At 35.7% G+C, this 27,844-nt stretch overlaps 1 protein-coding gene across 1 annotated transcript; it reads left to right on the top strand.

The window, feature by feature from the left end:
* The first annotated feature begins 485 nt into the window (after window positions 1–485).
* On the top strand, window positions 486–27,714 carry LOC137406022 (uncharacterized). Its single transcript, XM_068092533.1, has 11 exons — window positions 486–638; window positions 1,739–2,036; window positions 4,711–4,794; window positions 7,299–7,551; window positions 8,992–9,257; window positions 10,474–10,632; window positions 12,988–13,264; window positions 14,388–14,642; window positions 23,299–23,394; window positions 24,313–25,183; window positions 26,737–27,714. Exons 2-11 carry the CDS (start codon window positions 1,769–1,771, stop codon window positions 27,679–27,681), a joined length of 3,474 nt encoding a protein of 1,157 aa, XP_067948634.1. The 5' UTR covers window positions 486–638; window positions 1,739–1,768; the 3' UTR covers window positions 27,682–27,714.
* The last annotated feature ends 130 nt before the right edge of the window (window positions 27,715–27,844 follow it).

Raw genomic sequence — 27,844 nt, 5'->3', positions numbered from 1 at the left:
AACTATAGCCTACTGTCTTTAACCTGCATGTATTACCTAAATGTTTAATTTACCACCTATAACCTATATTCAATAGTCTCCGGTCTATATTTTAGGCAAATATCCTTGGTTTCTAGTAGTTTTTGGCTGGTCATAATTGTACTCGAAACTATGGTTAGTTTTCTCTTCATTTGTTTTAATAGTAAAACATGTATGTCGTTAATAAATACACATACGTAATATACATACATGTTTAATTATTTTATTTGACATGTTAATTGTCTATTTAATTAATTTATGAGAGGAGAAGGTAAGGCAACATACATTTAATATATAAGTTGATTAATGGTCTACTACGCATCCATCAAGCCTTCAACTGCCATCAGTCATACTTGAATGGTTTTCTGGCTGGAGGATTCAGGCTAAAAGCATTTACTACCTAATCTAGCACTTGAGCTGATTCATGGAATCAGGTTAGACAGAGCATCAACCTTGTACTACCTAAAACTCCAATATAATTATTTTATCTTGGCTTATATTTGGTTGTGTTTTAGTAGTTTTCAGTTGTGAGGACAAGATCTTACCGATACCTCTACAGCATCTAGAAGCGTAAAAATCTGATTGGATTAAGCACAGCAATAATTCAAGAAAATATACAGGTAGTATTCAGTTTGCATGTCTATTTAATGCCTGTTACGACTGGAAGACTGATTGTAGAGTTAACGTTCTACATTAGTAATTATGTTAGATCAACTTAATGAAGTTGATATTGTTTAAAATGTGTTGTTCAAAATATGGCACTAAAAACTATGTTAAATGTACTTTGGTTGCATATTCAAGATATAAGTTTTGTTTAGACTTGTACTTGGTAGTTTGTTGATAAGCCGAGATTGGTGAGGCTAGTAGTTCATGATTGAGTAGGAGTCTGTGATCTAATGGATTGTCTGCTCTAATATGCCAGCTTAAATTACCAGCTATTTATTTGGTGCTTCAACTGAGAATCTCTCATGTTTTGGATCAATATCCCCGGTCCTTACCAGGAAATTGTGAAGAGAAATTAGTACATGAATATTTTATGAGTGAGGCTAGTTGAAAGCATTAATGGTATTTGTGGTTTCTAGCATATAGTCTGCATCAAGTAACAAAGGTTGAAAATAAAATGTGTTACAGACCAAAAATTGGAACTATATGAAAGTACTTTGAGAGGTATAAAATGGTAGATGCAGCTGATCAGAATGCAATTAGCTTTGAAATGTATCATACAGTCACACAGACCCTAAAATGGTCTATTTGCATATCATGTTGATTAACAAGAGAGCAAAAGGTATACAATAACTGATATAGCTAAACTCAATAAATACAACACAGTTAGAAACGAAAAGAAGAAAACGAAGCAATACCTCCTACTCAGAGAAGAAATTGAAAAATACTTTGCATATAAAACTAATTATATTTCACGGGGTCATTAACACCTACAATAACTCCTACTGCAGCTACACCTACAACTAAAACTGCAATAACACCTACACATCAAATGTGGTTCGTTCAAACACTGTCACCAATCAACTTGAGTCAGTTGAAAAAATACTTTTGAAGGGAATGCTAAGTTCTTGAGATAAGTGTACAAATTTCCAACTATTTGGTAGAAAACCCAAGATTGAGCAGACACTAGTGCACATATGGATTGACAGGGGTAAAAAAATGATTATACAGTATGTATACACGCATTAGTTTTAATTAGATATTAATTTACTTGCAGATTTGACAATCATGTAGCTCTCTACACAACATGGCTGTGCTGCTTCTGCTACAAGTATCTTTGCTACTCTGTACGGTTCAGGTGAGCTGTACGGAAGAGATATTCCAGATAACAGTTCAGACTATTCATGGCTCTGAAACCATAACATACGACCGGACCCCTCATAATTTAAACTGCCATTCAAACTACTGGGAACATGAGTGCAGGTTCTATGGAGAGTGTTGTAGCGACAGTGTGAGGGTGCGAGAAGTGCTTGAACCAGAAACTTATGAATGCCAGAATATTGGGAATACTCAAGGTAATGTTCAATTTCTTTATAATACCAGAAAAGATGACTTTCATTTAGTAGTAGGATAAGTTCAACATATTTTGTGATTCCCTGAACAAAGTACATACCATTGGGTCATTTGAAGTTTTTTAAATAGTTATGACCTGCAAAAACAGATTTATTCAAATAAAAACAACTATTTCAAATAGCAGAGTAGATTGCATGGTTTATCGCTCACACTTATCTGTTATAACAAATTAATAACTCCTAAATTATTCCAAGTTTAATTTACCTGTTGTACTTAAAATTTTATGAGCAGTATCAAGCGGTTGTTTATTGAGATTTCTCCCTAGCGAGTTTTCATTCTTATGTACCATACTGTTTTATTTTAAACAGTTTAGCTTTTCCTAAACTTTCAAACTTTTTGTTTAGTTTATGTAGATAGTCCAGAGATATAGAAATAATTATGAAGGTATATTAGCTCAGCACATGCGGTGCAAGGCATGCACACTTACATGTATGTACTTTTATGAACCACATATTTTCGTTTAAAAATAGATCAATTGAAGTCTTAGGCTTTCAACAGAATAAGTTAAGATAATCGAAAACTCTGTAATAGATATGTTGCTAAAAGAGCAGTCCAAGCTTGCCAAACTTTAGCCACAGCTTTCTAACAAAAACTTGTTATACAGTATTTCTGAGTGGCACTCACAATACCAAGGTTTTGAGGCTAAGAGGAAAAGAAAAACAACACAGTTATTTATATAAATTGGTTAGTGACAAAAAGGTTTATAAACGGGCATGAACTACGTACAGTGACATATTGATATGTCAACAGAAAAGGAAGTGTTAAAAAACTTGCATACTCATTAGTTGGCCAGTCACAGAAAATTTCTGCAAAAATTGATTTATTTAGAGTATTTTAGACTTTATCACTTTAAATGGTATAAAATACATCTAGATGCTTCAATAATGTCCAATTCAGAAACGAAATATGAAACAAGTTTGAAATTAAAATTAAACTTGTCCTTTTATATTGGCAATATCTGAAAGATTGTCTGCTTTATTCATTGTAAGCAGAGGCTGAGCTTGTTTCAAGAGCGTTGTTGTACACGCAAAAGTTTCATGATCTTGACTAGACATGCTTGAGTCCAGTGGCAAAGAAACTTTGACAACTGAAGACATCATGCCCATGTGGGGAGGCGATTTCCCGCTGGATGTTTTTCCTCTAGCACTGATTGGCTTTTTCTGGCAATTGAACCCTAAGCTGGTGCTATAGTCCACTAAAACTCTGTTACTCCTAGAATATCTAAGAGTTAGAATATTCTCCTAGAATATCTAGGAGAATATTATGTTACTCTAGAATATCAGCATCACCTACTAACTACTAGCATTGTTGTTGAGGTAGTTGAATGCTTTAATACCTTTTCTGTCACTAATCAGCAGGATTTATGTACACTCTATCCTCATAATGCATCATTTGGAGTTGCTCTCATCTTCAAGATAATCTCACCAATTAATAATAGGACTCATATTCTATGAAAACAACATGACTGTATATATTTTTAGGTTGCCTATTTTAACTATTGTGACCATGCAGAAATTAGATGAGCCATTCTTTTCAATTACTCCTCCAGCTTTGTAAGTCTTAGTGGTTGCAGCTGTGAGATAATAGTTTTTATTCTACCTTTAGAGCTCAAAACTATATGAGTGATCATGCAGCTATGACAAATTGAGTGATTTCAAATGAGTTGGCAAATTTTACTAGCCTGTGAATTTGTTGTTACTAATGTAGGAAAGCCAACGAGCAGTACTAATAGATACCAGTGGCGTCTATCATTGATGTTGAAATCGCTGTGAACGGTTGTAAATGGTACAGTTGCTATGGTTACTGCTATTATTGCAACAACATTACGTGAAAATTATTTCCCTAATCGAATCGCTATTGCATCTAAAATTTAGTCATTTATTTTTAACAAGTAAATGTAGAGAGATGAGAAAGGTATGAAAGCTAGATTTTAGCCTGATCGGCTTTGTAGTCCAAACCAGGAACTCAAATTATATAATCAGATGTGCTGTTCGTTGGACTGAAAGTTTCAAAACATATTTGAAAAGTTATTTTTTGGTAAAAGTCACATAGTTTAAAAGAAATTCTCTCTGTAAATTATTTTAAAGCCTTAATGTAGCAATGAGTGTATGAAGTAAGCGTTTTTGTACTGTGTTGTTGTACAATTACATATTGCTCTTTTTGCATAACACCTTTTGACATGGGAGTTCTGAGCTCGCGGAAAGGATTGCCAACCCACCAGCAATGCTTGTCTGTTCCAAAAAATTTTATCATTCATTTACATTACACACAGTTCCAGTGTACGCTAGCCTGACCAGAATTGAATGCAAGCAGCATCAATAAAAGCAATAAACCAAATTGTAACTGTTTGTCATTATTCACAATGAGTAAGCGGCAGGCAGATAAAGATAATAATAGCACATTAAACTTAAACTAATACTAGGATTAGTGGCAGTAGTCATAAATCAAATCAAGTATAAATTCTATAAGCTAAAAGAATCTAACAGTCTCTGCGCTTCCATTGCATGATGTTCCATTGGTTAGACACTGGGTGAAAGATCAGATCATTTTTCACCTACTAACATGGAGTTTGGTTGTTTTTGGTGATTAAATTGACATCATTGATTGTGTTTACAGGATATGTTGTTAAAAGCTGCCCATCAGGAACGAATGAAAAGCTAGCAAGCCTTTGCGAACACAAAAGTGCTGATCTAGGAGCAGGTATGTAGTGAAAACAACTAAATAAAAGTCATTGAAAGTTATACATATACTATAGTAAACTCACGGCTTTAGCAACAATTAACAATATTGCTTTTTTAGTCTTTGGTGAATTCAAGAGGAGATAATTTAGCAGCCTGAAACATAACCTGTCAAAAAAATAACAGGTTAATACAGAAATATTTAAGTTGCGAAAAAGAGCAGGTTTAGATTAAATTATCCCATTCCGAACTTTCAGCACTGTGGAACCTCTACTTACAAAAGTCTCATCATAAACTTTCCAAGTTATGAAGCTTATTTTGATGAGAACTTTGCTTAGACTTACAAAAATGTTTCTAGATGTGAAAGGTTTTTTATAATTTAGCCTGGTTTTTCTTTGGCATCTTGGTTGGTTCACCTCTCATGGGTACAATGTGCTTCCCTTTCCATTTTCTTTGATATTAAAAAACGGTAAATGACAAGTGTTTGTTGTTTATCATATAATTTGGAATTGTCATGTATTGCATACAGAGTGGGACAATTTTAATTGTCAGCACTTCAAGTTCTGTGCTCTTATTCTAATAACACATTGTTATTTTAGTTTACACTAATGTACATGTAAATAAATCTTTCGACTTGCATCCTTATAACATTTATTCTGACCAAAACCAAACCAAAACCACCATGCAACACCCAGCTCTTCTGACCCCTGTTCTTGTCTGACCCCTCTTCTCCTCTGACCCCTATATTTTCATTTCCCAAAGGTAAACAAAAATACTGTTCATAGTTTTTGTTTATTATTTCTATTCTTTCTTCCATGTGTACATTTCCTATTTATTAGGAAATAACATACATGTATTTTTATCATGCAATCGTTACAGCTTTAACCATTTCATATATTTATAATTTATGCCAACATCATGGTTAGGATTGCACAGGACTTGAATGGATTAGGACACTTAAATGGTAAAATGGGTTTCTACGTATAAAATTTCCTACTTACGAAACAGCTTATGAAAGGAAATTATTTGATTAGAAGTTTCATTATGGCTGTATGAGGGACTACAGAAATAGGCAGAGTATGAGAATGTCAGCTCAAGCACCTACTAAGGTTAGCATATAGAAGTGAAGTAACTCATCATCGTTGAGAACTTGTAATGTTCAGATGTCAAGATAAGCCTATCATCAATTCTAGCTTAAGCCAAGCGGTTTAATTATTGAGAGATGTACATCTAGAATGAAACTTTTAGACTTACCTTAGCCTAAAAAGGCTGTTAACTATCAGTTTCCATAACAGCTTAGAAAAACTAAACTACAACTAGTAAGGCCCTAAACTGCATCTGTAAACAGTCTGATCATGATGATATTCATCTTTCACCTCACCATGTATGCAGGTACTCTAAAAGAAAATGCTCTAAACATAAGAAAATATTCTTAACTGTTCTCCACGTCATTGGGCATTCTGTAAGTTGTTCTGTGAGTTGTTCTGTGAGGACTCTTAAAGATCAGGGCTAGAATTGAAAGAAATTTTTTGTTTATTTCGTCAGTATTAGGAAAACAACGCTGCTAGTATGGTAAATGGCATTTCCTAAAAATCAACAACATTTTTTTATTACTATGTGTTACTATAATCCAAATTTTGAGAGTGTAAAGGTCAGTTTTCTATAGTTTGAGAGTGTATAATTCAGTTTTCTATTTTTTCAAGCATGTCGAGTTTATATTAGCCTCAGATCAAGCTCTGCAAGGATCGGCTATGGGATACAAATTTGTTTTGATGTCTGTGAAAGTTTTTGTTATTGTGCAAAAGTAGGGTGAGCTGAGTTCGACCAGTAAGTAACCAAGCTTTATTTAATCACTCCATCTTTAATAGTTTCTCTGGTTAACACTGAAATATACAGTGCTGGAGGAAAGTAGTTCTATTGCAGTTGCCGTTCCACCATATAGAAAGATACTTTTTTGATTAGCTATAATTAGCCTGTCTCAATAAAAATTAGTAATAACAGTTTTATTCAAAACTTAATTTAGAGGCATTTAGAAAGTTTAGTAGTTCGGTAGACAGTAGTTAAATTACAAGGTATTTACAAAGTTGGTTATTATAAAGTTTATTTAAAAAGATCTTGTTCAAATAACAAATTTTTAGGTCTAAAAATCACAAGGAAAAAGAAGCAAATTAGTACACATATTAAAATAGAAAAAATGATTATACATTTAGTAACTGACCAAGGCTGGGCGGTACAAACAGTTTCCCGTCCATTTCCTGAAAACTCAGATAATGTTTATCTAGTCAAGCTGTCTTTGTTTTTGATTTTATATTATCTTTAAATTAATAATCATGTAGAAAGCTTTGGGTTCAAATACTAGTTAACATTAATAGACATTTGCATCATTTCTCAACTTCTAGCTGATGCTTCTGCTAAATTAAGAACCTTTGGTCAGCTTGATGGTAGTCTATTGATGCTAGGGCTAGAGATAACTGACAGTTATTGGTAAAGTACACAGCGCCTGTTTATACTTAATTTTATTTGCAGATTTGAGCATACTTAGCTGGCCAGTGTCTGGAGCCTACACAGGAATAACATATAAAAATGTGTATTGCGCTATGTGCAATGGAGCACTTACGCTTATTACTGATAATGATCTTTCTGGGATATTTGACCCACAACTGGCCCTAGAGTTTTGGACTATAGAAGTTTACTGTACCAACTCAACCATAGAGATGATAGAACAAAATTTGGACTACTTTGTAACTCCAGAAAGACTCGAGAACCTTCTAGAAGATGGGTTAGTTTCACATTCAATTATTTGTGTTTTACTATTGAGTATATAAGACATGAGCTTGTTGCTTTGTTACATTTCTTTAAAGCTTGTTAAAGAACTATATTAATAGAGATCATAACATTCTGATGCGACAGTTAAAGTGTTAGTGAATGATGCTTATTGCAATGTGCACGAAGATAGGATTGTAATGGTAGTGTTCTTTGCAAATGGGTTTGCAATAGCTTATTCGAAATACCAAATTACCTTATACCGTATACCTTAGAAATACAAAAAAATTTTGAAACTAAAATTATTAAACTCTATTATATTTTTCTGTAAATATCAGTAGAAATTGTAATCAAACAGTAACAGAGCGTTTAAAAAACTTTTTTCTGACTGCCAAGTATTTTTCAAAAATACATGGTCCACTCTTTGTCTTTACGTTATAAGCCTAAAGTTGCGAACACACTAGGCAATATTTAGTTCAATATCGTGCTGCGTGCCGCTAATCTGAGCTAGAACTTGCTCAGCGAGCTCATGCAGAGCGATAACGCTAGACTTTCTAATCACAACTTAATCGTGCGAGATGCGTTTCGATTGGTTGGTTTTTTCAAAATGCAATTCTATGTCTGGCAATTTTTTGTATCGATGGTCACCAACATACAACAGCAACATTTTGCTATTTTATTACGATTCAAACATCATCAAAGTTAACACTGAATTGTTCATAGATTTAATAAGAACACACTCAGTCCTGCACGACACAACACACAAAATTTACAAAGAAACCCTTTGAAAACCAACATTTGGGAGTCAATCGTAGCGCAGGTTGACCATTTTGAGAATGATGTATAATTGTTATGTTAAAAATAAACAACTGCTAGAAAATAATTTACACTGTATAGATATAGAAATTGTAAAATATTATTGTTAAAATACAAAAATCGTTTTTTATGTCTTCTTGCAGTGTACAATCCGTAAAAGTGAATGAGGCCTAATAACAAAAGTGGAAGCTGTTTACGTCATTGCCTAAAATTCTATATTGACCTAAATTTATTAACAACTCCGCAGAAACTAATGACACCGAATTTTATTGCCAGTTCATGAGCACGCCCGATTTATTGTTCGATGGTAAATCGCTCAAGTGTGTTTAGGCACACACCAGCAATATCTCCGCGCTCCTCAGGAGACTCGCGATAAAATCGTCTAGTGTGTTTGCACCATTACATACGACGACTGAGTTTTAAATGCACTAAAACACAAAGCTTTTTCCTAGTTGCATTTTCACAAAACTAGATCTGATTCTTTTGCTGTCACATCTATGTGGCTACACAAAGGCATTGTAAGATCTGAAAGCTGGTCATATTAAACCAGCCTTGATTTATTTGTTTGGCACAAAGCAAAAGTGTATCCTATTTGTGCAAAATATATGAGATGTGGTTCTTTCACCATCATTAAATATAGGTTCTGCTGGAAAAGAGCTCTGCCAACTAGTTTGGGAATTCACCATGAAGGCTGTGGAAATTATGTGGCTCACTGTCCTGTTGACTATCCTGAAGGAGACCTCAAGGAGTTGTGCGTTAGAGGACCTACCAATGAAGTCTGTCTAAATCAAACATTGTTTGATCGGTACCCTTGTCGATATGGATCATATAAGAATGTCTTCTGCAAAAAGTGCTGGGAAAACCGAAATCCAACAGTATTGGAAAGAGAGGTCTTTGATTCTGAAGGTAGGATAAAGTAAAATATCAGTTCAATTGCCAGTTAGAGAACAAACCTGTGAAGAATATTTTACCGCTTCAGCATCTTTCTACTTGGCATGTTTAACGAGAATATAATCAACTTTTAACTGGCCTTTGATACAGATTTATTATCATTAAAATAATTCTGTAAACCTTGATCTTTGAGAATCAATAGACAGCTTTAACATAATTTTCTCAACACAGAGTTTTCCTTCTAACTGTGCATAGTTACTTTGCTGTTTATTTTGATAATGAATATGATGACTATAATCTTTTATCAATGCAACTGTTTTCCCATTGCAAACAACACACAACGTTTTCTCTCCAGATTTGATGAAGAATATTTTAAACTTGATTTTTTTTTAAACTGCTGAAATTTGTTTTTTAGTTGTTTTGTACTTCTCTGTGCTAGTGTAAAGCACTCAAGAAAATCACATGTGATTCAAAAGCTATACATGCATTAAACCTACAACGAAAATACAAACACAAAATTTAAGAAAATATGTTTCACAAGGCGCCAACACTGTTAAGAATGCCGTATGCACTTATTTGGGCATATAGCATTATATTATAGCATGTAGTGTTGCTGCTGCATAGCAACCATAAACTGATATAAAATGCATTTAAAAGTTCTTCTACAAATGGTAAGGTTGCTTACCACTAAAAATCGCCAGAAGAAAATAAGCACATTACAACTTCATTAAAATAGAATAAGTGGTCTTGCATTTATTAACTGACCAAAGCTGGACAAATCAAACAATTGCGTGACCACCAGAAATAAAACAGCCAGACAACGTAGTTAGAGGGTCATCAACTAGAATCTACATCAAACATTATAAGTCTTAAAGACTACATTTAGCAGTAGGATGACTTTATGATCAGAATACAGGATTAATGGCCAAACAATGATTGACTAATGAATTAGCTAGAGCCATCAATTACCAACCTGTATTGACTTGCGTAACCATGTCTTTGCAGTTGTAAGAAATAGTATTTTTAATGTCTCCGCAGGCCAGATAGGGTGACTTGTGAGACCAGCCCTTGCCTGCCTGTGGTAGTTTGGAGACTCTTGAGCTAGTGGACGCTGATGGAAAAATGTATAGAGTTTTAAAATTTGTTTTTCCTATGTTTGCTTTTGTTAAAATGTGAAAAATGGTCGCTAGCATTGATTAGGGTTTTTTACACTGAGGCCTTTTTTTGACAGGTTATCTGCTGATGAATGCTCAACCTATAGTACATATCCCTCTAAATGAAACGGAGTTTGATGATTCCAACTTCCGTATTCCACTTACCTTTGAAAGAAATCTTACAGGAGTAGCCAATGATGATATTTTACAGTATTATCCCCTACCTTCAGACCAACGTGAGACTGTTTGTCTAGTTGAGCACTTTTTGTTTGTGTTGTCATAAAAGCCAACTTGGAAATAGTAGTGATATTATTTCAAAGATGGCTTTGCAAACTTTTGGTCGTATAATTATAGTCATTCCTTTGAACAGGTATATGCATACTAGCCGAATAGTTGGCATTGCATAGGTATCAAAAACAGCTTATAAACAGTGGCGGGTAATGCAGTAGTTGCATGCCACTTGCCATTAGCCTGGCACATTGCCAATGGCTAATTTGAGTAAGGTAGTATCCGTATTGCTAAAAATACTAATAAGAGCCGCGAGGGCAAACTGTAGTGATGTTGTTTAACACAGAGTGCTATGCATATTTCAACTCGGATAAAGGCTCATATTGCCCAATGATTCAGTTGCCTCTCATGTAGCCTAATTGGTTAGGTTAAGTCGTGAAAGGGAGGTCTCAAGATCAAATCTTCTGCGATACGGATTTGTCATTGTTAGATACTAATTGCTATAGCTGGACAGACCAAACGACAGACGACAAACTTTGGGATCTGTATGATTATATAGATGGAGTTACAGATACTGGAATAAAGTGAATATTTATGTATACAGTAAACCTATATACACATTAAATATATATACAGTCAAACATGGATAACTCGCCCTCGGATAGCTCAAACACATGGTTAACTCTAGCGGCTTCTTTGGTCCGTTCCCACGTAATGATAAATTGCTTTAGATAACTCGACCGCAACTCTGTTAACTCGAACAGTTTTTTGAACCAACGGCTACCGAGACGGATGTTACCGCTTTAGAAAATCCCTTTATTCCAAGCCATAGAGGTAAACCTCAACTTTTCGTAATTCATAGGCGTCGTTATTACCACCATCGGCAAAAAGATTTTGTCAACGACTTTTCTAAAGTTATGGTGAAATTTGATTTTTACCAAACATCCGCTTAGGGGTAGCCTTCCGAAAGCAAGGAGAAGCGAGGTAACCTTCAGATAAACTCAGAGAAAAATCGGTGAAATTGATCTTGGTTAAAACGCTAAAAAGGAAAAGATGTTTTTTTTTCTGAGCATTTCAGCAACAATCTAGTGTTGACAATTTTAATCTAAAAAATGTCCTGGCAATAACATCACCTCAAACAACAAACCAAACTCAAGTGATAGAAAAATCTCTATTGTTTTTGATGAAAAAAGTTTTAAACTTTACATTAGAAGCATTTAATTTGAAACAAGCCATTTATGCGTTTGATTTATATTATAGTTTGTATATGTACATGTATCTACTAATAAATAAATAAATACATGAACTTGTGACGCTGCTCTAATAACTTGAATGCTCTGATAACTCGAACACTTTCACTCGGGCCCATGAAGTTCGAGTTATCCATGTTTGACTGTATGTATACATATATATGTAAGTTATATATATATATATGTATTTACTGGATATATGTATATACTGTATACATGTATCTACTGCATTTATGTATTCACGAATATAGCTAGTTATTTACTGTTTATATGTATTTATTGTACATATGTATTGACTGTACATATGTATTTACTGAATATATGTATATTTATTTTCTGTATATGTGTATATACATAGATATATTTGTATACGTGTATACAACAACATATATATTTCTCAAAGTTTGTATGGGTATTTGTCCAGCTATAGCTATTAAAATCTCAGAGTTAAGAATCCGTATCACAAAAGATTAGATCTCAAACCTTCCCGTTGGCCACTTCAATCCCTTAATAATGCAGCTATATGGGCTCGATAGATTAATTAGGCGATATACATGTATGTATTATATGAGTGCAAATACGCTACCACTCTCCATTGCGACGCAACATGATGACGCAACATTATGGAGAACGGTAGCACAATTTTATGCATTCTCAATCATGAGAGCGGGTAGTTAGCTCTTACTAGAAAGCTTAGTCCAATTAATCATTAGTAATGAGCCAGCATAATAGCAAGTGGCAGGCAACAACATTATCTTTCTTTGTTTATAAACTGATTTTAAAAACCTGTGCAACGCCGAGTATTCCACTCGTGTATGTATATATGTATACATATATGTGCATGTATATGTGTATATATTTGTCTGTATATGTACATTATTTCTATGTACATGTATATGTATATATATATATATATATATATATATATATATATATATATATATGTACAAACACATATATATATATGTACAATTGCCCATAGAAACATGTACATGTACCCTTGTACATGTACATATGGAATACATGTTTGCGCTCAACATTTTGAAAATATAACATCTGGCCCAATCAAAGAATGTAAGATTGAGAGATCATCTGGTTGTGTGCCATGTGCAGGTGAAGAAGAGCCTTTCTGGAACCTAGGAAGTATCTTGTGTAAGAGCAATCTCAGCAGAGTTTGTGGAGAGTTTATTGCGTATCCAGAGGAGGGAGAATGCACCCTGCCAGGTTGTGGCTCAGGCAGGGTACAAGATCTGTACAACAATTGTACCAGCATAGACAGCTACATTTACGATACTGGTATTACCCTTAACAGAAGTTTCCTCTGGGCTGACTCTTTGTTGGCTAAAATTTTGAGCACATGTGAAAGTGATGAGCCAATCAAGAACTGCAAGTAAGTCAAAATTATAAATTGATCATCTCATCGCTCATAGTTTTTATTTTTTGCTTGAGAGAAAGTGTAAAGAGAAGTTGTGTTGTGTTGGTAACCACTTTTATTTCTGTCCCATAGTTGTATCATGAGTACTTTGTTGGTTAAATGTAAGAATTCAGTTTGAAAAAAAAAAGATATAGCACCACAATGCCTACAAACAGAAATTTTATATTCCAAACTTTACCATGAATTTTCCTATCTGCGATGTAAATATATTTTTCAATATGTGGCATAAATATAGTTTCCATTTGGAGATATAAATATAATTTGCTAGGTGCAGCAATAAATATCAGGAAATATTTGACTTTATGCCCAAATTAATTTTCAATAAACAACTTTCAAGACTTTCCCTAGATTTTACAGCTGTGAAGTGAAATTAAGGCGTTGGTAAAAATAACAGTAAGTTGCCAAAATAATATAAAATAATGGAAATGTAAATGTAGTTTAAAGTTTTCCTGGTCTGATTTAAGGTGGGTGTATCTCTACGGTCTCTTTTAACTCCAAACCTATGCATTAATCAGCCTATATTTTTGTCCAAAACTAATCGATTTTGTACATACATTTTCTATAATGAATATCTAATTACTTGTTGTTTCATACAAAGTTTAATAATTTTTTTATAGAAGTATTTGCTCTGACATATGGCAAAACAAACAATCCCACCATATGAACAAAGACTCATATTTGCTCACATATTTATTAGCTTCCACAAATATGAGCGAACATTTACTCATACTTGCGGGAGCCAACCTTGAATAACTAAGCTTTGTTTGTAAAGGTTTGACTGTAGTAGAACATGGCAGTAGTCTTTTTGGCGCTTTGTTTGTAAAGGTTTGACTGTAGTAGAACATGGCAGTAGTCTTTTTGGCGCTTTGTTTGTAAAGGTTTGACTGTAGTAGAACATGGCAGTAGTCTTTTTGGCACAATAGCGTTTTCTAAAATATGTGTAAATGTGGCCCTGCATTTCACAGTAGCAGTGAATTTTGGAATCGTAAAATTTTATGCCAACTGTCTTCATTTGCAGGAATCTTTTATAAACAAACATATTATTTAACTCTACCGTAGCTGCTCTATCTATTGACAGTTGTGACCAAAGGTGCCATTACTTTGGCGATTGCTGCTTTGACGCTTCACTACTCTCCGGTGGCCTTTCAATTGCTCCTTTTTCCCAATCGCAATGGAGTTGTTATAACATCTTCAATCTAGACTACAGTGGTCAAGTTGTGATAAATTCATGTCCAGATAGTTTATCAGCATTTAATACTCTCTGTACAAGTGGATCAAACCAAGAATGGGACTTGACAGGTTGGCTCGTGTCAGACCCATCTAATGGACTAACGTAAGTAGTTGTTACTACAATCTCTTCAGAAAAGTATGCAGATTAAATACTGCTTATTATTAATTCATAAAACCTGAAAGTGCCTTTGTGTTACTCGATTATCACCTGTAATATGAAACAGTTGAGCAGAACTAAATCCAATTTTACAAATTGATGGTAACTCGTTGTTGAACTTGTGTTTGGTAACTCATTGTTGAACTTGTGTTTGGTAACTCTTTGTTGAACTTGTGTTTGGTAACTCGTTGTTGAACTTGTGTTTGGTAACTCGTTGTTGAACTTGTTGTGAAGGTCTATGGTAGTAGTCACGCCACTACCATAGACCTATTATTAGACCAGTTTGGGGCTAGTAAATGAGTTAGTAATTAAGGTGTTAAACAAGAGAACAGTAGGGCTAATAGTTTTAGTTGGGTAAAGTTTTTTGTTAAGAGAACGGCCATATTTCGGAGCCACCTGTTAAAATTTGACTGAAAATATATTTTAGCACATCATTTTACAAAAAAGCTTTTTTCATTATTTTTACATTTCATTCTATCATAAACTGTACAATATAATAAATGTTATCACAAAAATAAAATTAAAAAGAATGTTTTATTAGGCGTTCAAGTGGTGATGGAAATGCGTCCGAGTGTATTATTCAGTTTTTACCATTGTTAATCTTTGCATAAAGATAAAATACAAATTCTAAAATGTTCTCAATTACTGGGCTTCTATGCTTCAAATAAAATCAGAGTTTTTCCATTCCAAAATCTAGAAACAACAAAATTCAAATGAATTCGATGCCATTTTGGCTCATAAAATTTTTGTGAAAGCATTCGCAGTGAGACTACCATTCGCCATCATAGAAATGCTCACTGTGGCTAGATTCAAATCTTTGTACTTTTTACAATTTTTGTACTCAAAGATTCCAATCTTTGAGTACAAAAATTGGAATCAGCATGTCTGATCATGTCTGATACCTAGTAAATACCATAAAAGTTTTATGTGACAGTTATGGTTTAATATATCAATTAATGTATAGTTAATAGTTCTATGGTTAGTTGTCACGCCAGCATGGATCTAGTAACTGAGTCAGTAATTAAGACATTGAATAAGCAAAGAGTAGGGCTAACACTATATTCAGTTGGGTACATCCTATTATAAATTTGACTGAAACTACATTTTAACACGTAGTTTTACAAAAAAAGTTTTTTTTTCTATAATATCCACATTTTATTATATACAATATAATTAGTATCAACACAAAAATAGAATTAAAAATAATGTTTTATTGGTTGTTGAGGTGTTGATGGCAATGCATCCAAGTGTATTATTCAATTTTTATCGTTGTGGTTTTCTGCATAAAGATAAAAAACAGATTCCAAAATGTTCGCAATTACTGGGTTTCCATGATTCAAATAATATTGGAGTTTCTTCTATTCCAAATTCCCAAAGTGGTTAAATCCGAACAAATTTGACGCCATTTTGCTCGAAAAATCTTTGTGAAGGCAATTGCGGTGAGACTACTATTCGCCGTCATAGAAATGCTTACTACGGCTAGATTCGAATCAATAATACCCAGTAACACTCTCCCCAGTGAAGGGAAAACAAATCAGCGCATTTCATCACACTACCACATTGATATATTTTAAGTACTATTGCCAGTGACAGATTGTTCCCACGAAAATGATGAGGTAATTACTTTTTTTTACTTATGGTTTGTGGTTACAAAATCGTGTAATATATTTTTGTGTGTTTTACCTACATACATTAACTATTTTGTCAATATCACATTTCTATCTTGTTTGCAAAGAGAGACTGTTTTGTATTCAATTCATTATAGAATTCATCATCATAAAAAGACTATCGTTCATGCAACCTCTGAAGTAATAACTATATAGCATGTAGTAAATTCCGTTGCTGTTTGTAGTAAACTCAGAGCAGCTATAAAAAAAACCAAAAAGAAAATACTCAACAGAAATCTTGGCTGAGTTAGTGAAAAAATTGTCTAAAATCTGAACTGAAAAACAATCGTAACTGACAAGCGAGTCTACTTTAACCATTTCTGTTTTGAGTAGTACATCGCTAGTCTGGGAAAAATCAATAAATTGCAACTTCAAAATCATGGAAAGTTAAGTTGCAAATTAATTGGTAGTGCCCATCTTTGAATCCATTCAAAGCATGGAAGCCCAGGGAAAGTTAAGTGAAACAACTTTTGTTCTAGCTTAAATATAACCCACAAGCACTTTATTCTACAAACACTCGTTTTACAGTTATTAACACCTGCAATACAGCATTATGCTTGCCATTGATTTTTGCTGCAGTAGCAATATAGGAAATATCGGGAAAATAGGAAGTTTGACATTTCTAAACATTTTTATGCAATAATAATTAGTCTTGAAACACCAGCTATGCAAAAAATATGCGTCGTGAACACCAAGTTTTTGTCCAACTGTGATTATCATGCCAGCTGCACCAACTTAAAATTATTCGGGTCTGTGTCTTCAACAAAAAAAATTGTAAATACTGTGAAGGAATATACCGTACAACCTTTACTAGCTCCCCACCTAAACTCAGAGAGGAACAACATCGCATGTATCAAGTTTAGGATAATTGATTTGTGTCTACTTAAAAATTGTACAAGACAAGCGTTCACAAAAAAGTGCAAACTGACGCTGGTTTTTTAGATTCCCGACTGCGCCCTTTTATAGGTGGCAGGCTTTGCCTTTCCTTGTAGGTTTGTGCCGAGTCGGGTCAGTCAGAGCTGGGCCAAGTCAGTTTGGCCTGTCTCAGCGTAAGTTGATCTCTGCCTATCCCTTACTCCTCCCCCATTAAAAATCGATGTCTCTAATTTTCATTATGAGAGAGCCAACTATGACAAGGCCTGGTGCTGACAGACTCTGTGCTGTAAGTGATAGATTTCATTTTGGACGTGTTGGCACTTCTTTGGTGTATCACTCTGCCGTGGTTCTTCCTCAAACGCGTGATATGCCCAGTCTCCATTTTGATCCGCCAATCCTAATGGCTCACCTGAAAAGTCACCCTCTGGTCGCCTTTTTTTGCATTTTTTTCGGCTGGCATGTCCAGATCCAGTGATGGTAATAATGGCTAGGAGATTATCTACGTCGATGGAAGTTCTAGGAAGCTCTTTCCTTGTTGACCCCATCTGACACCTTCAATTTTACACCTCTTTTAGGCTCCAGGGTGGCTGGGACCTTTTTCACATTTTCTAGGCAAATGTAGTAGGGTTTCATCCAAGCCTCTCTTTATATGGAAGACTGTTCCTTGCTCTCTAATAAATAGTTGACCCTGGTTTTAGAGATCTGGTATGGTCCTACAAACTTGGCTTGTAGTTTGAGATTGTCTTCCTTTGCCTGCGTTTGTTGGTGATCCAGACCCAGTGGCTTGGCGTCAACAGAGGTGGCTCCACCCTGTCTTTTTGTTACACTTTTCATCTGGCTTTCTCGGAAAACCTCGTGCACAGTTTTGAGTCTTTTCGGGACTCTTACTGCATGCTCGCTGATTGGGAAGAACTCGGTCAATGTGAGTAATTCTCCAGCTTGTTTATTTCTCCAGTTGCAAAATTGGGGTACCTTGGCATGTCCTCATCAGCTATAGAAGCATTGTGTTCTAATCGTCCTGTTCCTGGGCAAGCAGTCACACTTGCAGTGAGCTTCTCAGTTCAGATTTGTTTTGCTTTACTATCACATTTGTCTATTGGTGATATGGGGTGAGGTGTGTTTCTTCCATGCTCTAGGGTTGACACAGTTCTGCCATTAGCTGGCTTTCGAACATCCCTTCTGATCCGAGTCAATATTCTCTGGTAATCCCAAATAGCAGAACACTCTCTTATTGAGCGTGTTTGCCACTACTGGCACTGTGGCATCTGGCAGAGCCAGGGTGTCATGCCACCAGGTAACATTACCACCTTCAGAGATAAGTGAAATGTGAGTACCAGTACTCACTTGTTGCCTCTCAAAGTGGTGGGAAGCAGTTTGACCAAATCAACGCCTACCTTTTATCAGGGTCTGCCTTGCATATCACTTTTGCTTGTTGTGAACTGTCCTGGTTCCACCATGTTTGGCAGCCTGTCACACTTTGCAGTTTTCTATTAGCCTTTTGACTGTAACTGTCATGCCAGCTAGCATCAAGTAATCTGGAGGTGACTTGCGGTCCTTTCTACTCTAAGGTGAGCTAAGGCATGTGTCTGCCACATGGTGGTTTATTGTAGAGTTAGAGGAAAAATGGTTCACCATCTGGAATGTTTATGGGGGACCGCCCGAGCATATAGTACTTCATCTGACTGGTTTGGTGCATAGTGACTATGGGCTCCTGGCCTGTGATCTGTAACTTGGCTACCTTGCCTCTTTGGCTAGCGTATCTAGGGTCATTTGTGCTGTATAAGTGCTGGAACACCCTTGCGTCACTGCGTTGGTTGTTGGACAGGACAGTCCTAAGGAACCGCCATCGGTACTCAGATTCAATCCAGCCACTTTTAAGGCGGGAGTCTCATCCGAGCTACCGATCGGTGTTTTTGCATATGCGACGTAGCCCAGGTTTAATCTCGCCCCACTTGTAGCGAAAGTCTCATTTAGGCAACCAGTCAAAAGAGACTTGGCCAAATATTTCTAGAATGAGCCTCCATTCTTTGTTCAATGCTTTCACACTGGTGGCATTATTTGCAGGTTTTTCCAACTCAGACCGTTTGTGTTTATGTGTTTTTGACACACTCTGGCGGTGTTCCAATGTGTATTGAGCACCGCCAGCTTTTTAGCTACTGAGTCACTTGCTTGGAGGATTCCTTCCTCTTACACAGCCAGCTCAGGAAGGCGCAAGTGGTCCATAAGAGGAACTCCTGACTGTACAAGCAAAGACTGTACAGCCTTGATCACGGCCAACAACTCTTGCCATGTGACGCAGTAGTTGCATTCCGGTGATGTCAGAGTATTGCTGTAGGAGGCAATGGCCCTCTCTCTACCTTCCTGCATTTGAGTGGGCACAACTCCTACCTTGCATCGGTATCTCTGGCATACCGCTGCTGTGGTCAGGATACCCTGAGACTGGTGCAAGCACGATGCTGCTCTTTAATCTTTAAGCAGTCAAAGGTTGTCTGTTCCTTGTCTGTTTACCTCTACATTTTGCCCTTGGACATCAGCTTGTGCATAGAGTAGGCTACTGTTGCGAATTCTGGAATGCACTGTCAGTAGTATTTAAAAGCTTTCAGGACTCCTTGGAGCTCTTTGACCTCCGTGTCAAAGTCAGCCCTAAGAACAACACTTTCCCAGGCAAGGTTGGGTAGAAAGAAAACTGATTTATCTTAAGCATCAGCATCTAGGGGCACCTGCCACTACCTGCTGACTAAGTCAAGCATGATGAAGTGTTGACTGCCAGACAAGGCAATTAGGCTGTCGTTAATTCCAAGGAAGGAGTACGAGTCCTGTTCAAGAACAGCGTTTAGATGGCGATAGTTAATAGAGCTATTCTATCTTTCCTGTTTCTCCTTCGCTAGCCTTACGCAAAACTCTATGCTCTCTCTCTGATCTCAATGAGACCTTTCTGGAGCAAATCTTGTATTTGCCTATCTGCTTTGGGTTGGGTTCTTTTGCCGGTTTTAGTCAGTAGAGGGCTGCCGAATAGGCCACGTCCCTTCCTTGAGTAGTCAATTATAGAGCGCTCGACCTCAGAGGTCCTTCCTACATCCCAACTACCAATACCAAACATGGTGATGTAGCGGGTCTGTAGTGCAGCTAACCTCGGTTCTTGGCCTGGTTCCGGGCAATTAGGTTGGTCTGTTCACAGGAAACAGGTCCTTCAAGTTAACCAGCACTCTATCAATAGTTATTTGGTTGGGCTCCCATGGCCAGATGCTTTCCTCATAAATCTGTTAGGTCTTTGCCTCTTTTGGGTTAAGACACTTGACCCTTTGGCCCTGGCTGGTTCGGGCTACTCGCCACAATAGGTTCACCAAGGAATCAATTTATCAGTCTCATGAGACAGTAGTTTTTAGTGGTGGTGCGGCAATGGTTTTTACTGGGAGCTGTCAGGATCTCTGTTAGGGCCGGTACCACTATGTCTTTTAGCACCTACACCTCGCTTTGCAGTAATCACTTTTACTGGCCCATACAAATCAGTAGCATGCCATCTACTCGAACAATGGGTTGTTTGAATTCTAAAAAGCACTGGTTAGCTCCTAAAAATGGCAAGCTCAAAATAGCGTCTTCACTCATTTGGCTGGCCAGAAAGACTTATTCAGTTTTTGCATCTCTCAGTTAGATAGAAAATCTGATGATTTCATAAAACACCAGCCTTGTCCTGTTACGCCAACAGCCCATTATTGTAGTTTTTCTCGAGCCGATCTAGCAAAATTTCTGGCAACTGATCAAACACTTGTTTGGTTAACAAATTTGTAGTACAACTAAACAGCTCGGCTTTCCAACCTTACCGCAAAAAATAATTACTGGAGTGGGGTTTATTCAGTGGGGTTACCCCTTTGCCATTGTTGGGTTTTCCTCGGATTCCGCAAGGAGTCCCTGGTTTCTTTGCTTTGCAGTAAAGCAAAGTTTTTGTAGGGCCACTCAAGGTCCAAGACAGACTTTTTTATCTATTGAGTGGTTTTCTGAGACAGAGTATGGGTCAGCACTACCGCTTTTAAGACAGGCTTCCAATTGTTCCGCCAAATCGGAGCCAAATTGTGACCAATCGGACTCTTAGTCAGAGGAGATTTGGTGGTCTCCTAGGCATCAGGCTTCCTTACATTTCTGGCTACATTCCTCCCACTTCTGTGCAGTCATAGACTGGCTGGCCCCGACCTTACCCTCTGTAAGGTCAAAGTCAGTTTTGGGTGATAGTAGTTTTGTGTCTCCACAAGGATGTCATGTAACTGTCAAGAAACTTATTTCACCTAGTCTTCACAGGTTGAAACCAACCATTGATCTCCCTTGCGTTCCTGACAACCTTGTCTACGTATATTTTAGAGAGTGAAAGCTTTGGTGCAGTAAACAGCTATCACAACTGCAGTAGCCCTCTGTTGTTTCCCAGAGCCGGCTTTTTGGTGCTGGGACAGTCCTAGCAGAGAGGTCCTTGGCTACCGCACCAACAGCAAAGAGGGGTCTGTGAGCGCTTGCGCTCTATTCTTATAACTTTTCCCCATTTTACGTCAGTTGTTGGACCAACCGTGCTAGTTGGACATACAATACTTCATTTGACTGGTTTAGTAGATGGTTACTATGGTCCCTGGCCTAAGACCTGTAACTTGGCTACCTCCAAGTAACAAGCTGCTTTAAAAATTACTTTGATGTTGCCATTTTTAGGCAGCTCGTAATGTACTGCCATTCCTCCGCCAGTGTTTCTTGGAGCAGCCACTGTTAAGGCAGCCTTCTGTTGTGCTTTGAGTTTTGTCTTTTTTAAATATTTACTATTTGTGTTTCAAATATTAGTTATCAAAAACTTAACAAGTCGCAAGAGTTACTAATTTTAGTGAGTGGAATCGATAAGAAATTATACTTTAAATATCATTAAAAAATATTGATAGATCTATCGGTTGCAGCATGTTTGTTGAAGCAATTTCTTTTGAATGAAACCTTTTTCAATTTAAAAAAGGTATGTTGTTAGTTTCTAAGCATCATCTAAACCATAACGTTTTACTTAGATTGAATTAGGAGTAAAGTATTATAATACATACGCAGGCTACCTGGTATAATACACTACTGGTGCAGTTAACATAATACCATTTCAAATAGGCTTTTGAAAAACCTGCCACCTAAATTAAAAGAAGGGAAAAGTTACTGAGCGCTACACAAAGAGCAGGAATAAAAAGCTGAAAACAGCAGGTCATAATTACTATTACAATATGAATGAGGAGAAGAGACCAGATAAGAGAGATGTGATACGAAGTATACAAAAACACCAAAACAGTGTATTATATTACTGAAAGCCAGTGAACAGGGTGTCACACCATGCTGTGCTATCAAGTTTCTTAGTGTTTTATAACTATCATGTTGTCCTTTTGTCACATACATTTGCATTTGCAAGACATCACAACATTTCCAATATTTCATGGCCGATTTAAACATTTTTTAATGTTTTAGATGGCTAGGATGTTATATTGATACACTATAATTTGAGAAAGTTGGAAAAATTCACTAAATTTTACACAAGATTTTCATAATAAAAGTTCTTACCCAGATTTAAGTCTATTAGTGAAATTAGTTGTTACACTCATAATAGCTCAGTTTGCAGATAGAGCAAAAATTTCAACATGTCTGGAATAGAAAGGCTGGAATCGCCTAAAAAACAAAAAAGCGTATAGTTATTAGGTATATCTTAGCCAAGTTCAATCAATAAGCTGCAAATGAAGTTATTGCCAATGATGCATATATAACGGTGCAGACTGTGGAAGTTAGTTTGAATAAATCACAACTAGAAGCTGTCAGATGGTGGGTTAAAATTTTAACTTTCCATTCTACAGTGGGATTCTGAATGATAGCTGCCGCAAAATTCTTTTAATGCATAAGTGTCACAAAAGCTGGCGGTGTCACATCCTCAGGTACAAGAATGTTTCTTGTTAACAATACAGGTGTAATGCCTGCATGTACAGGAATGTATACTGTCAATAATAGAGGTGTAATGCCTGCATGTACAGGAATGTATACTGTCAATAATAGTGATGTAATGCCTGCAGGTACAAGAATGTTTATTGTGCTCAATGCAACAATGCATCAGATGTTGTGTTTTGGGATGCTTTGATGAACTGCCCTGAAGAATCAGGAGAAATTAGGTAAGTATAAACCACTTTAAACTGATTATTTTATTGCTGAAATTAGTTCAACTATTTGGAGAAAAGCTTAAACTGTCAAATTAAATAAATGGAACATTTTGTTACAATTTTGATAGATGTATATAGCATTCTATCAAACATTCTTTTAAAAAGATGCTTAACTTGGCTGTCTGTGTTACTTAAAAATGAGTAAATAACAAAGATACCATGGCAAAACATGTATTTTTGGCATTAGTTAGCCAATGATAGTGCTTCAGTTTTCATAAAAATGAAAAAGGTTCAGTTGTATACCTATAAAGAAATAAAAAAATAAATGGAAAATCAGGTAGAATTATTTTTACTAAAGAAAATCAATTTTTATGTGCTCTAATGAACACATTGAATAACAGGTCATTAACAGAGACCCTTCACAAATGCTGTAAATCATTGTAATTTGCGTTGCATAAAAATATGTTACCACTATTTCCAAATATTGTCATAACGACTACAGGATTCTTGATTTTTTTACTATGATTGTTATATCATTATATTATATTAATGTTTACATTTGAAAATTTTGCTACTGATGTTTTGCTCAAGAAAATTTTTTATTTACCACATTCCGTGTTGGAGATTTTCACAACATGAAAAACGTTATGTTAAGAATCGAATATAAAATCGTGTTATTACATATCATATCAGCAATTGCTGTCAATCAGCTAAAAATATTGCTTCCTATTTTTAAATGAAAAATTTAAGAAGATATTACAATAGTTCAATTTCTATCTAAAAATAAATTCAATTTAATAAATAGGTATAGTTTTGTTAAAGAGAGCATCTTTTTTTTAATAGAATACATTTTTCCTTTAAGTGATCTGCAGATGTTGGGTTTACCGATAACTTTTGATTGTCGTTGATATATAGCTATTCTTATTTCAGAGGCCTCTGTGAATTCCAGGAGTATACTCCGCCACCTGAGTACAACATTTTTTACTATCCATGTATTCTCAACGTGGAATTTGTCTCCTCCTGTCCCAAAATATTCAAAGGTTGGAAAATCGATGAAGACTGCAAAACGAAACCAGCTTCATTTGTATATTCAGACTTGACTACCTACAGAAACTTCTACTGCTATATCTGCCATCTTGGAACTTATGATGACTCAGCGATAATCTTGCCAAATGCCACATCGCCATCTCGTGCATTTCTATCAATTGCTAATTTACAAGAGGCTGGACAACGATGGGCTTCAAAAACTTCAGTTCGATTTTCATTTAACTCTGGAATCTGTTGTGGAAAGTGCAAAGCAGATAATAGTGAGCAGTGCCAGAATTTCGATAGCGAAATAAACGCAGATTGGGGAAGTCTGTCCCTGCCACATGATGATACCTGCGTTCTAGTGCCATTTGATAGCGACTGTAGTCGTGAAAAAGAACTTCCAACTTCCGCAATAAGTCCTAGTTTTGAGTTTTTATGCCCAGGAGTGACTATTGCATGCTTTATTACAACTACAACTCTCAGGCCATATAATGGACGGTCTGCAAAAGGCGGATTTAATCCAGTTCCACCATTTCGTTATATCACATTGACTGTTTGGACAACCTCTACTTCAACCGCACCTCCTCAGGTTGTTCAAGGATTTCTTGCTGATGATAACGCTCGTAAGAACCGTGCTCGTGTGGTGAAGACTGCAGAAACATGGGTTAGAGCAACCAATGAAACGTATTTATTTTGTCCTGATAAAACTGTGATTGGGAACAACAGTGGCAGCCGATATAATGATATCATACTAGCACCTGGTAAAATCCTTGTAAGTACTGGCAAACCTATTGCCATAAAATAGCTGTATTCCACCTCTTTGGTGCTGCTTGGCTTTATTTGCTTTAACAGGTAGAGCTACAGTGCACCCTCAGGATACAATTATTCTGTTATACGATTATGTCCCCTTACGAAATGGAACGTGATGATTTTTTCATCTCATCATACGAATCTTGTTTCACCATTTGGATTAAACAAAACTTTTGGCTGAGTTCCTATTTGGCAGTAGGTATGCTTATTACGTACATCAAAATAACAAAGACACCGAAATGCTTTTTGCTGTAAACATTTTTACAACGCCTGAATGAGATACAATGACCGATTTCTCTCATTTCAGCAAATCTCATGTGTAAAACGATAATATTTTCCCTTTAAAACCAATATAGGAGTAGAGGTAAGAATTATCTACGATATGCCCTGAACATAACACATTGCAATGTTACATTTTATTGCAGATCATAACCAATAAATACACTAAATATACTAAAGTTACTGTAACTAACAATAATTACAAAAGTTAAAATACTATTTTGTTACTAAATTTTAATAATTTTATGTACAGTACATGTATAAAATTGTTATGATTTTTTGCCAGGGAATGTTTGCATTATGTAATCACTATGGGTTTTTTGCCCTTCCATACAATTTTTTCACCAAGCTATGCCAACTCTGGAACGGATTAAAATTGTATCCTAAGAGTGCACTGTATTTGCAAATATTGAATCATGTTTTATAAAGTTTTATGTCTCGTATAATTGCATTTCAATGTGATTTAACAAAACAATTTAACAAAACTTCAAAGTTTTATGAGAAACTTTGAAGTGATTTTAAAAAAAGCTTAAAATGTCGCATGTCTCAGTAATGTGCAATATTTATAACACAATAGATTATCTGACTACAGCGAACATCTTTTTACCAATCATAAGTTAGAAGTATTTCTATCGTTGTCCAACTTTTTATGCATCATTGTGTTGCAACGTTAACTTGGTTTGCAACATTTATGACAAGCCACTTTAAATATTTGTGATTATCTCTCCTGAGAAAATATCGCTCGCATTATTAAATTACTGTGAACCTGTAGTATGGGACTGTACAATAACCGTAATCAAATAGCCACTTTTATATAGCAATATCTAACAGAACAATCTGCTACAAAATTTATTTTCGACTTTAGCAAGTTTCTCTGGGTGACAGAAACCAAAAAGCTATTTTAAACTTTTCAAAGTAAAATATTGCAAGTATAATATTTCTAGGTTCAAACAAAGCTATTCCAATTTATGTTTTTGTGTAAGATTCTTTAAATGCTGCAAGGCAAAAAAAATTGTGAAAAATGTGGTTTGTATTTTTTTGCAAATTATCAAAATTTCGTATAATTTTCAGATATATGTACATAGATAGCGGATAAATTTGGAATATATGTATATAGGCTACATGTACATGTACATTTGTAAAATGAATATAAGCCTGTATTGCAGGGAATCGCTAAACTCATGCTTCTGCACATATGTTGCAGGTAAACTCTAAATATACATATGTATGTTGTAGGTAAAGGACATTGTTAATGTTACGAGAACTAGAAAATCACAAAGAGGCAAGTTTGCTAATTTTGAGTACGCCTTCATAGGCCTATCCCTGACATCTATCATACTCTACCTCATCTTCTTAGCAGTAACTAAAAGGAATAGATTTACCATCGCTGATAAAATGATGGTTGGCCTTCTCGTCTCAATCTTTGGAGCTTCGATTTCTTTCGCTTTTATAGTTACTCCTTCTCCTGAGGACATGGTTGGCTGCAGTCTCGTAGGATATCTTATGCAGTTCTTTTTCTTAGCTTCCCTTACTTGGAGTAACTCTTTGACCATAAGTATTCTCAAAACGCTACATACACTCTCGGTGCATCGCGAATCAAAATGGCAAATGTTGTTCTACACTCTTTATTCTTTTGGCTTCCCGCTCATTTGCGTGATGATAACCTACATTCTCTCTAGAACCGATATTGAGGCTTTTGAAGATGGAGTGTTGGACTCCGAATTTTTATGTTTCATAGGAGAAATTATTGTTCTTTATGCGTTATTCTTAGGTCCAGCATATACATTAATGTTATTTAATATTATAGCTGGAATTATCATTATGGTCAAGGTCACAAAAAGTGGAAATATTGGATCGAGTAAGGATAAAAATCGTTTCATTAAAAAAGTAATTTCGTGCTTAAAAATATCTTTGCTATTAGGGTTGAGCTGGATTTTATTACCATTGGCAATTGCATTTGACCCTGTGTGGTCAGCAGTGCAAGTATACATTGAACTTCAGGGATTATTTATTGTTATTGGCAATCTGATTGGATGGAGCTGCTTAAGGAAATTGAAGGAGCGAATTACACCAAGCACGAAAGTTGGCAGCAACCAGACAGAAGCAACACAAATAACTTTGACAAACTTACACCAAAAGGACAGCCAAGTGGCTATGCCGCTGAACAGTGTCCATTCATGAATTGTCACAATTTAGACCAATAATTAGTATCCATTTTATACAAATATAAAATATATATAGAAAATTTTATACAAATATAGCTATAATGATTAAGCTGTACCTTATTGTTTCTTAAGACAAGCATTTTAAGAATTTACAATAAAACTAGTTTTTTATTTTATAT

This window comes from Watersipora subatra, chromosome 10, assembly GCF_963576615.1.
Source record: "Watersipora subatra chromosome 10, tzWatSuba1.1, whole genome shotgun sequence".
Lineage (NCBI taxonomy): Eukaryota > Metazoa > Bryozoa > Gymnolaemata > Cheilostomatida > Watersiporidae > Watersipora > Watersipora subatra.
Note: the sequence above shows the minus strand (reverse complement) of the source record. Positions and strands in the feature narration are given on the sequence as shown.